This window comes from Euphorbia lathyris, chromosome 1 (assembly GCF_963576675.1).
Source record: "Euphorbia lathyris chromosome 1, ddEupLath1.1, whole genome shotgun sequence".
In the NCBI taxonomy this organism is placed as follows: Eukaryota; Viridiplantae; Streptophyta; class Magnoliopsida; order Malpighiales; family Euphorbiaceae; genus Euphorbia; species Euphorbia lathyris.
The window spans coordinates 28,399,020-28,411,748 of NC_088910.1; the positions used below are offsets into that span (position 1 = coordinate 28,399,020).

General features: G+C 35.7%; 1 protein-coding gene across 2 annotated transcripts; it reads left to right on the plus strand.

Annotated features, from left to right (window-relative positions):
* Positions 1 to 2,646: 2,646 nt before the first annotated feature.
* LOC136226262 (protein NRT1/ PTR FAMILY 1.2-like) lies at positions 2,647 to 7,206 on the plus strand. 2 transcript variants are annotated; one of them, XM_066014645.1, is made up of 4 exons: positions 2,647 to 3,051; positions 3,121 to 3,338; positions 5,249 to 5,778; positions 6,318 to 7,206. In XM_066014645.1, the coding sequence occupies exons 1-4, from the start codon at positions 2,973 to 2,975 to the stop codon at positions 7,177 to 7,179; spliced, it is 1,689 nt and encodes a 562-aa protein (XP_065870717.1). In that variant the 5' UTR covers positions 2,647 to 2,972; the 3' UTR covers positions 7,180 to 7,206. The 2 variants fall into 2 exon arrangements, with proteins under 2 accessions (XP_065870717.1, XP_065870720.1); XM_066014648.1 differs by lacking the exons at positions 2,647 to 3,051; positions 3,121 to 3,338 and adding an exon at positions 3,645 to 3,876.
* The last annotated feature ends 5,523 nt before the right edge of the window (positions 7,207 to 12,729 follow it).

Sequence of the window (12,729 nt, forward strand, 5' to 3'; positions counted from 1 at the left end):
TTCAGATATAGTTGATGAATGATCATATTATATTACAGATATTAACCGAAAGGTAAACGGTCGAATTCAACTTTGACTTCTTATGGCTCTAAGAGAGTGAGACTAGGACCGCCTCCACCATTTTGGAGGCTTTATAAATTTTTTGTACTATTCTTTTTCACATCTAAATTTTCTATTTTTTTTTCAATCCAATAAAAATTATTTGAGTGAAATTGAAATTCTCACCACTCAGTTGCTTACTCATGATTAGGAGTGTCAACGGGCCGAACCGATACTAAACATAGGCGGGCTCGACTCGAGCTCAAAGCTCGTCGAGCCTGGAATTTTAAGCTCCACTCAAGCTCGAGATAAGTTCGGCTCGAGCTAGCAGCTCGACAAGTCTTTAATTTTAGGCTCGATTCGAGCTCAAGAGAGGCTCGCGAATAATTTGATTTTAATTTCTTCAAATGTACTTGATTGGTAGGTTTTCCATCCAATCCCCTGAGACCGATCAAGGCAGGTTTGTTGAAGGGACTAGGCTCCAACACGGAGGCCAATCTGTCCGGTGATGCACCCAAACAACCACAAGGTTTGGGACATGAGTTCCAAGGTGATGATGGTACTAGTGGGGCGCATTACGGCATCCCAAAGGTTGAGCCCAGGTTCGACGTTCACATGAGGTTCATGCCAATGAGCGTCCAACTTGCAGGGCCGGCTTGAGACTATTTGAGGCCCTAGGCGGGATAAGAAATCTAGACCTTTTATACATAAGTAAAATTATAGTCATACACACACACATAAATATATATATATATATATATATATATATATATATATATATATATATATGTATTATCTTCTCTTTTGACATAAAAATACTTTAGAGTTAAAAAAAGATGAAAAAAATATATATTCATGCAGCACAAAATTTAATAATTACTCTAGCTTTATGAATACAAAATCACTAATTAAAATTTTAAATTCAATGTCCTTTAATATCTCATTTTCAATAAATAATAAAGTTAATCCATGTCCTTGATATATAGCTATTTTTATATGTTATTTAAAGTTAAGAAAAAAAAAAGACTTTGCAAGATTTTTATAAGCGGTAAAATACGGATTTGACAGACAATATAAAATATGGACTTGATAGACAGATATATAAAATATGGATTTGATAGATAGATATATATTGGACCTGAATGGAAGATAAGTAAATTAAATTTCATGATGGTCCTTACATATTAAACTAAAGATATATATGAGGCCCATTTTTTTGGGGGACCCTAGGCGGTGGCCTTAGCTGCCTTAAAGGTAAGCCGGCCCTGCCAACTTGATATGTTGGAAGCCGCTAATGCAGAAACTCTGGATTTGGTTCAAGAGAACCAAATGATGCTACAAGATATAATTCAAGGGCAAACTCGGGCAAATGAGCAATATAGGAATTTCAATTATTTCGTCGAATTTTATTACTAGGAGCGTAACCACCTTTGGCCGCCTCCACCACCTCCACCGCAATATTGAGGGAGTGATCTATCTTCTTACTTTATGTTATCGTATTTTCGTGTGTTGAGTCTTCGATCATCTAAAAGCACAATAACGGTCAGAAAAGAGACCGGAGACCGACGAACTCTCTCTAATGCTAAAGTTGATTGATAATCGATAGAATATCAAAGACAAAAATGAATGATAGTGATTAAAGAATTAGATACCTGGATTCTGGGAATATCTTTGCTATTTATAGATAATTAAAGTGGTTCCTTTGGACACGTGTCAACTTATGATATGTCAATGGACCCTATCTTTGTGTGCGTCAATATGTTTGTGAAAGCGAGGAGCGTGCATTTAGAATCCATCGTTTTGATTGGTGCACTTGTCTTTTACAAATGCCCATCTAGAAGTTGCCTTCGGCAACATAAAGATGACCGAATCATTGACCACGGTCAAAGCTTCGGCCAAGACTATCACTCTTCTTTCTCTTGTATTGACTAGGACCCATCTGAATTCCTTAAATCATAATGAACCTTCTTGATATAAGCCCAAATGATTTAATACCATAACAGATGTCCCCTAAGTAACAATGTAAAAACGTCTTTAGGCTTTTTCAGAACTTGTCTCAAAAGCTTGATTAACCTTCTAAACTTATAAAATGTTTCGTTAGCCTATCATTTTGTTTAAAATGAACTATTGGTCGCATGTAATTATTTAAAGTGACATATTGGCTTCCTGAACTTGCTTAGAGTGATCCATTCTCCATTGAACTTGTTTAAAGTTATATATATTTCAGTTTGTATAAATCTGTAAAAAAAAAAATCAAAACTTAAAAAATAAAGATCTATTTCGTGATTCTAAATTTCTAAAACAAATTAACTTTTTATTTTTTTACATTTTATAGCGTTTTTATAAATTTATGGATTTAATTATTATACTATAAGCAAGTTGATGGGGCTAATAATACATTATGGAAGTTTATGGAAGCAATCAAAGCTATTTGGACAAGTTTATGAGGATAATGATGCTATGTAAATCTATGGGCCTTTGATCCAAACAAGTTAAATGAGCTAATGAGATGATACGTAAGCCCATGAGACACTATGTATGTTCCATCAAGCCGTGTGGATAAGTTGAGGTGAACTGATGTATTAAGCAAAGGAAAAGTATATGCTGTGACGAGCAAGAGAGCATACAATCAATTAGTGAAAAAGTAGTTCGTGTAAGCTGCAATTTTTTCTCCTTAAAATGTCAATTAAATGAGCTAAGCATTTTCTTCCCCAAAAAAACCAAAAAAAAAAAAAAGAGTTAAGCATTTAAGTGTATATTTAATAATAATTTGTTGAATATAGTAGTAGTAGTAATATTAAGGTGAAAGGAGGAAGCAACACTTAGTCATAGTTGCATCCGCCTCATCATCAACCTACACTGCCATCTGTCCATTTAACTACTCTCTTCTCTTCTCTTCTCTCCCAATCCAATCGCCATTTTCAAAACACATCATGAACCTGAAAGAGCCCCTCATCCAGACCAACAACAACAACCCCAAGGGTGGATTCAGAGCTTTGCCTTTCATTTTAGGTACTATTCTTAACTTATTTATTTACTTCTTCAATTTAATTAAAATTTAATTGATTAATAATTAATCAGGATGCTCGGCGTTAGAGAAGATAGCCACCATAGGAGTGATGACAAACATGATAGTTTATCTAAGAAAAGAATACAGAATGGAAGCCGCTCAAGGTGCTAACGTACTCTTCTTCTGGTCTGCTGCCATCAATTTTATGCCGGTCATCGGAGCTTTTCTTGCTGATTCTTACGTCGGTCGCTTTTCCGCCATTTCCATCGGATCTTTCGCTACGCTTCTGGTACGTACGTACGTGTATATAATTTCTTTTTTATTTTTAATTCCGTCATGCACCACAAAATATGGAGTTAGTTATGCACAAAGACTCTTATGTCCCTTCGGTGGTCTTTGTCATATTCACATTATTAATTATTACTCCGTTTTCTTTTTTGGTGCAAAACATAGGAAACGATGTCGGCACATTTTTCTTCGTCATTTAGCTCCAATTTATATTTTATTTTGGACACACTTTTTAGATATTTTTTTGGTTAGGTAGACACTTTTTTTTTTTTTTTTTTTTTTTTTTTTTTTTTTTGATAAGAGGTAGACACTTTTTAGATATTACTCTCAATGTGTATGTATGAAAAACTTGCTTTTGAGTTTATTTGTCCTGAACATCGGTAGTATTTTCGTCACATATAGATCCTTTATTTTGTTTATCAATTTATGTTAGTTTCCCAGTGAGTGTAATGCTGGTTTCATCGCGCAGCGCTTGCAACCCCGTGGCATTGGGTCCGATTGCTCTGCTTTCGCCCTATATTAAGACCGCTTCGTTTCGCGTAATTCAAACCCTATCTTTTCTGCTTATTGGGTAAAGAAAGAATAGGCTGTTTACTCACGATACCAGCGGAATAGGAGCACAGTGGTCTAGCCTGTCATTTAAATTAACCATTTTACTTATAAGCTTAGCCTCTATATTAACTAGGCTCTGATACCAGATCGGGAATAAAATAAAATATTTCGTAAAAATAAAAACGGGCAAAATAATCAATAAAAATGACATTGATAATTAACATGGTTTGGACTACGTTCACAATCAAGCTCGAGAATTAATTATTCTACTATAAATTAATTATTCCACTATAAAATAATACATGTCATACAAATATGACGTCTCCTATAATTTTATAGAGTTACAATAATATGAGATAAAACTAAAATAGAAACACACATGTGTTTCTCTAGAAATAATGATTTTACTATTTTGTCGCTCACTCCAAAATAATTGGATTATCTTCTCTCAAACTCTTTTTAATATTTGTTTAGTTAATAATAAACATAATATTGTTGTCTAACTATCTGCATAGGTTCTTTTTGGGAGGCAAAGCTTTCTCACCAAATATTTTAATCACAACTGTATTTTTAGCTCTAGGATTCGATCCCTAGTTAGATGGTTAAGCTGATCTAGTACCTTAACTGTTAGCATGATGTGCTTGGTGGGTTTTTTTTAACGTAATAAATAATCAGTCTCTTTAGTTTTTTTTTTTCTTCTAACTTTTGAATACATATATCAGTGTCATAGGATTGATTGACTAAAAGCTTGAACGGATAGTTAAGGCCTAATCATAAATCTTATATTAATCTCCGACACACCCACACACAAATGCCCATTGGGCTTGCAGCGTGCACAACGCAGGCCCATCCCGCCATGTGTTTTTAATTCCACAAATTTGAAGTTGTGAGGATTCGAACCCTCGACCGTTTGGTCCTAGAGGTTCTGATATCATGTCATAGAACCAATTGAACTAAAAACTCGAATTAACAGCCATTGACAGCCATGGTTGTTGCAGAATTAAGAGTGCAGGGATAAACTTGCTTTAAAAAAAAAAACGAGCAGATCGACAAGGAGGAGAGAGAGAGAAACAGAGTTATTAAACCACAATAAGCTCTGATACCATGCCATGGAACTCATTGAACTAAAAGCTCGAACTGATAGTTAAGGTCCAATCATAGATCTTGTACATTAATCTCTGACAATCAGGAGCTCAATCCTTAGAACCATAATTATCACATTATGAGTTTAGCTTCTTTAACAATAAAGGATTAGTATATCACATTATGAATTATCTTTTCAATTTTAAACATGAAGCTCTTGATGTTTCAAATTCAAATATCAAACTCATGATAATGATTGTGTTTATTTTGACGTAGGGGTTAATTATATTATGGTTAACAAGTGTGATTCCAGAAGCAACACCAGGTCCTTGTGTAGCAGTAGAATGTGAATCTGCAACAACATTACAACTTCTGGTTTTATATACATGTTTTGGTCTAATCTCCATCGGAAGCGGCGGAATAAGATCATCTTGTTTAGCCTTTGGTGCTGATCAGATAATCAGCAAAGGAAATAAAACAACAGTTTTAGAGAGTTTATTCAAGTGGTACTACGTTATTACCTCTGTTTCATTAATTATTGGAATGACTTGTGTTGTGTATATCCAAGATATGTTTGGTTGGAAGGTTGGTTTTGGGGTTCCTGTTCTTCTCATCTTCATTTCATCTCTTTCCTTCTTCTTGGCATCTCCCTTTTATGTTAAATCACAAGTTAAAGCAAGCTTGGTTACTGGTTTTGCTCAAGTTTTTGTTGCTGCCTATAAAAGGAGAAGCATCACCTTTTCATCATCCCAGTTGTATTTCACCACTAAGGGTTCATCTATTCTTTCCCCAACTCAAAAATTCAGGTATTTCATACTCACTTTTAACATTTACCATTATGTTTATGGATTCAACCTCTCATGTTTGAGATTAACAAATTGGTATTTTGAAATATGCATTTTTAGTAGTTTATATGTAAAATGAAATGATTAACACTCTTTTTAACTGAATAGATAATCACGACTAATTAATTTGGCAAGCAAGAGCTTGATATAACAAAAATAAACGATAAGGGGTATGATATGTTGAAGTAAAAGATTTAATGCTCAATTTATCAAAATTAAAATGATTATGGACCTCTCTATGCTTTTTTTTTCTTTATCATTTTAGACTAGTTTGTAAAAGATAAAGGGTATGATATATTCTGGCACGTGCTACCATGTCATATGTAAAAGTTAGTCGTTTTCAAATGTAGTTGTCACCTCATTATTTCAGTGAACATACCCCAAATTTCAATAACTTGTATAAAACATACCCAGAATTTTAGTGAACATGGGTATAATTTAGCACATAACTTTGAGTAGATTAGATGATGAAACCTGAAAGGATTATGTTGTGTTATTAGGTTTCTGAATAAAGCATGCATTATTAAGAAGGCAGAAGAAGACCTGAGTCCATGTGGAAGAGCTTCAGATCCATGGAGTCTTTGCACAGTAGAACAAGTAGAAGAATTAAAGGCATTAATCAAGATAATCCCAATATGGTCAACAGGAATGTTCATGTCTATAACAATAAGCCAAAGCTCATTCCAAGTACTACAAGCATCTACAATGGACAGACACATTCTCTCAAACTTCGAAATTCCGGCCGCCTCACTCTCCGCCTTCCTCGTTATATCTCTAATAATATGGGTTAGTCTCTATGACCGAGTCATCATCCCGGTAGCATCCAAGATAAAAGGAAAACCAATTTATCTCAACTTGAAACAAAAAATGGGAATTGGGATTCTAATCTCAGTATCATCCATGGCAGCATTAGCCATTGCAGAAAGAATCCGCCGAGAAACAGCTACGCGGGAAGGATTTTCTGATAACCCGGACGGGGTTGTGGACATGTCTGTGCTGTGGTTATTGCCACATCTTTGTCTAGGTGGAATTGCAGAGGCATTCAATGCTATTGCCCAGAATGAGTTCTATTACACTGAATTGCCTAAATGTATGTCAAGTGTAGCTACTTGTCTTTTTGAAATGGGAATATGTGTTGCTAATTTGGTTGCAAGTTTTATAATGAATGTTGTTGATAATATGAGTAGAAAAGGGGGAGAGGAGAGTTGGGTTTCAAGTAATATTAATAAGGGTCATTATGATTATTATTGCTGGCTTTTAGCCACTTTAAGCATGGCTAATTTTGTGTACTATCTTATTTGTAGTAAGGCTTATGGCCCTTGTATAGAAGAACAAGATGATGGAACAAATGTTGATTGTTAGTTGTTTTGGTTTAGGATGTTTTGGTTCTTTTGTAATGTTGTATATGTTTACTTTCATTTCCCCATATAACAAATTTACCACTTGTTATTAACTAACTCTGTTTGTGAGTAATGTTCTTTCTATGTTAATTGTACTATGTGTCAGGTATACCATATCATATTTTCATTTGGTATGTCACGGCCAATAAATATATAACATTTGTAAAAATAATTACACAACTATATTTAGTTAAATGACTTTTTTGGGACGAGTATGATAAAAAAAAGATAGTCTGTTCCAATAATTCATCTCTCTTATAAGAGTGTCGTCGGTCACCATTTATTCTTTTTGCTCCTACGGTGCCAACTAAGGTAAAAAGCTTTTAAAACACTTTTTTTTTTTTGCAAATTCTCTCTACTTAGTATAGAATAAGTAGAGAAATGACTGAGAATTGAATCAAAATGTATTGAATTAAACTGAGCTATTGGGATAAAAAGAATCAAAAAATTTTATTTACATATTATGTTTATAATATAAATAATAGAATATTGGACAAATACTCTTTCATAATATGATATTATATTGTATTTAGTATTTACATTATATTTTATATGTTTTATTTTAAAAGAAATATAGTTTTTAATGTTTTCACTAAATATTGTTGAAAATAAAATAATGTTTAACATAATCTTTAATAGTAAATTATCTCTGTAATCTTCTGTTTTCCAATGGACAGAGTCGATCCATGGGTCGTTACTGGACTTATCAGCAATAACACTCTCAAACCATATCACGGGCTCGTTTGATTTACTTGTTGCTTGTTGTTGTTTACTGTTATGGTTTGCTGTTTAAAATCAAAAACCAGAAATTCCCTACTTTTATAAAAGAAAAACTACTTTTCAACTACAAAAGTCAAACAAGTATATTTAGAGTCAAAAATCAAACATGAAGTGAAAAATAAGCAACCAAACACCCCTTACAGCTTTTAGGCTCATTTCTCATTCGAAGCTTTAAAGCAAAGTTACAAATGGGGCTGAATGGATACGGGCTTTCCTGTCCCTTCCCATTCCGTCCATGTCTACTTCTTACTATCGGAAGTAAGAAGCGAGAATGTCAAAAATAATCGGCGGTGGATAGGCCCAGTCACCATGAACAGATCTTGAAGTAACATCCTTAGGTAAGCTATGAGCTGCTAAATTCGCTGAACGTTTTACATATGAGACTGAACATGAGTTCAAGGCTCTTAACAAATCACAACAATCATTCACTACATCCGATAAATAAGATAATTGACGTTTTTGCTGATGTATGGAACTAATAACCACGAGACAATCTGATTGGACCTCCACATGGCTGAGATTAAAATCCTTAATCCAGGACAGAGCCTCTCTTACCGTCATTGCCTCTGCCAACGGGGGATCCGTGACATCCGCAAAGTGCCCCATTTTAGCAGCAAAACATCTACCCTGATGATCCCTCAACAGACACCCATAGGAGCTGAATTTATTCTGGTCATCCACACCTGCGTCAATATTGCACACATAGCTTCCTTCCGACGGTTTCTTCCATTTTGCTGTTTTCCAATGTTTTACAGAGCCTTGATGGGATACAAATGGACAGAGTCGATCCATGGGCTGTTACTGGACTTATCAGCAATAGGTCTAAAACACTCTCAAACTACACCACGGGCTTGTTTAGCTTATCTGTTGTTTGTTGTTATGATTTGCTGTTTGAAATCAAAAACCAGAAATTCCTTACTTTTATAAAAAAAAAAAACTATTTTTCAGCTATAAAAGTCAAACAAATATATTTAAAGTGAAAAGGCAAACATGAGGTGAAAAACAAGCAACCAAACACCCCTTAGAGCTTTTAGGCCCATTTCTCATTCGAAACTTTAAAGCAAAGTTACAAATGGGGCTGAATGGAGATACGGACTTTCCTGTGTCGTCCCATCCCATCCCGGTCATGTCTACTTCTTACTATAGGTAAGTTACACTGATGGTCACTCAATTTTATCTTTACTAATATTATAAAACCTAATATAAAAGTCACTCAACTTTACATTTATTAATATAAAAATCACTTATTTTTGTCTTATAACACATCATAACCACTTTTAAAAGTAAACGACCTCAAAATAGTCGTTAATGACTTCAAAAATAAAAAAAAATGCAATAATTAAAATTGTTTAGAACCATATTTAGCATGAGACCACGTTTTTTTTAATTTCAAATCAATAATTTTGAAGTTTTCTCTCCCTAAACAATCACTTTTTTTCTCTTTTAATTAAATAACATATAAATAATGTCCTGAAGTTCTTTGTAACGTTGTAAAGTTAGCTCACATCCAAATGGGCGTATGGCTTTGCCTTGCCATTTGACCTCTCTTCCCGTGTGATGACCCCAAAATTAAAAGTTTCAAGAATTAAAAAAAATGAAAGCAGTTGAGAATTAGTTGATATTAGAATAGTCGATGTTGTTCCCAAAAAAAAAAGCTGAGGTTAATGTTAATGAATGCAAAGTTTAACAAATTTTTATGTTAAATTTCAAAATTGAATATAATTCTAGGACAATTATAAAACTAGCACATTTTAAGGTGCTAGTTTTCTTTTATAACTCCTTTTGAAAAACTCACCAAAACTAACACATTTCATTAACAAAATTTCAACATTGTCCTCATCTCTAACACTCCGCTCCCCGCTCTTTAACATTCGAACTTCCATCTCTCTAACCTAACACCCCGCTATTCCTCTCTCTAACTTTCCGGCGATTCATTGTCCGATTCTGTACATTTCATCCGGCGAATCTCTGTTACTTCGAGTGGACATGGCGAGAACACGAAGCTCAGACAACGAATCGAATTCAGAAGGAAGGACGAAAAAGAGGGTAAATAACTTGACTTTACATTTGCGATTCTCTCTTGTATTGTATGTACATTTGTTGGGTTTGAGAAGGAATTTTTCGTTTCGTTTCGTTTACTTCTTCTGGTGTTAGGCTTTATCTGGGTTCGTCTGGTGTTAGGAAGTCATTCGGTTTGGTTGAAATGCGTCGATATGTATATTCTATCGGCAACCTAATTCTAGATAATACATAGATATAGACAGCCTAATGGCCGATAAAACATCCATATCGACGATCTATTGCCGATAGAACATTCATATCGACGATCTAATGTCGATAGAACATTTATATCGACGACCTAATTGTCGATAACTCTCTTATTTTAGCATACGTTAGCTCATTCTAGCTCAACGTTATAATTAGCTTAATTGTATGTTCCCTGATGATATGTCTACAATAAATTTCAGCATGATCGTGTAGACAAGAGGAAGAAAGATAAGCATGGCTCTCCTTCGAAGAAGAAAGCCAAGAAGAAATCTGAATATAAATACAAAAAAGCATTTAGAACGGAAAGCGTCATCACAGTTAGGTGTAACCTAGACGCAGCAAAACATATAAAGGAGGTGTTAACACCAAACCAAGTAAATCTATTTAGGAAGAGTTGCTTCGGGCAGTATTTGGATATGACCAATACAGTATTTGCAGGAGTCCTCTGCCATACCCTTTTAACAAGGGAGATCATATGTGAAGACCTCAAACCCAGGGAGCTTTGCTTCAAAGTTAGAGGTGTTGAGTTAAGATTTGGGGATTGGGAGTTTGGACTCCTAAGTGGGTTACGGTTTGGAGACATGGAAGCATTTATCGAAAGGTTTAGTGCGATAAATAAGCCATATAGATTTAGGAATAAGTTTTTTCCAGGTATCCCTACACCAACCTTTAAAGATGTGGACACAATTATGCTACAAACTGTTTGGAAGAATGAATCTGATCAGGATGCAGTTTCATTTGCCATGTTGTACTTTGTCATTGGCTGTGTGTTGGATAACACTGCCAACAAACAAGCTCTTCCTTGGGTTTTGGAACTTGCTGAATTTCCAACATTGTTTAACGAGTTCCCGTGGGGTGTTTTGGCCTGGGATGTGACTTACATGTCTCTTGTTAATGGGATAATTGGTGGAAAAGACCGAATTGATCAGTTGTGTGCTCATAGGGATCGTTTCAGGACTAACCGTGTCTCATACAACCTATATGGTTTTGCACACGTATTTCAGGTATGATGTGTGCATATTCTATATACTAGAAATGTTGGTAATAGGCATAAATAATGAATTGAAACTTTGTTGCAGGCTTGGTTGTTCGAAGTATGGGATGCCACCCACGCATGGTATGACAAGAAAGGCACTCGCATCCCACGATGGCTACGATGGAAAAAGACCGGTATCGCTAAATTGCCCAAAGTTCTAGCCATTTTTGAAGTAAGTTGACCAATCATTGTGCCTATATGTGTCACTATTATGCTATACATCTGACTGACTTGTTTATTTGTACATTTCTATATTTAGTCGGGTATAAAACCAAATGCCACGCAAGTTACAACTGAAGACATGGAGAAAGAAAGCTCATGGTATCAACATCTAGTAAACCATGTGGATGGTCTTCCGTGTAATTATGACCAAGTGTTTACCGATTTGGAAAAGGGGCAAGAGGAGAAGGGGAAAGAGGAGGAAAAGGGGCAAGAGGTTGCAAAGGGGAAAGAGGTGGAAAAAGGGCAAGAGGAGCAAGAGGATGAAGGCATGGAAAAGGAGGGACATGAGGGATTGGGTACATATGAAGGAGGATATGCTAATGTAGAGGATGACAGTGAATCTGAGACTGATAATGATGAAAATGCCTTCATTGTGTCTCCTAGAGTACATATCCAAAAGAAGAAATAGTCTGGTCTGGAACGACTACTGAGGAGGATGTTTGCTGAGCATGAGAAGAAAATGAATGACAAGTTTGCTGAGCAAGAGAAGATAATAACTGAACAGTTTGGTCAGCAAGAGAGGAAAATGAGTGACCATTTGTCTGCCTTTGTAAATAGATTGTCTGTTGTAGAACGTGATGTGCAGGAACTGAAGTCACAACGGGATGTGGAACGTGGGATGTATGAGGGGGAGGTTCATATGTATGGTAGTGAGAGTGAGAGGGAGAGGGAGAGTGAGAAGAAAGAGATGGAGGAGCATGCAAAGGAGATGGAGGAGAATGAGAAGAAAGAGCATGAGGAGAAGGAGAGGAATAGGGAGAGGGAGGAGAAGGAGAAGAAAGAGCAGGAGGAGAAGAAGAAGAAAGAGATAGAGGAGAGGGAGAAGAAAGAGCATGAGGAGAGGAAGAATAAGAAAGAGCAGGAGGAGATGAAGGAGAAAGAGATGGAGGAGAGGGAGAAGAAAGACCAGGAGGAGAGGGAGAAGGTGGATAGGGAGGAGAAGGAGAAGAAAGAGCAAGAGGAGAGGAAGAAGAAAGAGATGGAGGAGCGGAAGAAGAAAGAACAGGAGGAGAGCGAGAAGAAAGAGCATGAGGAGAGGAAGAAGAAAGAGCTGGATGAGAAGGATAAGAAGGAGCATGAGGATAGGAAGAAGAAAGAGCTGGATGAGAGGGAAAGTGTTCATACAACTTCTGTTACAATGATTGATGTAAGTTTTGGTCCTTAATGTTTAACCCGGTGCTTTTAACAACGAATAATGATATAATC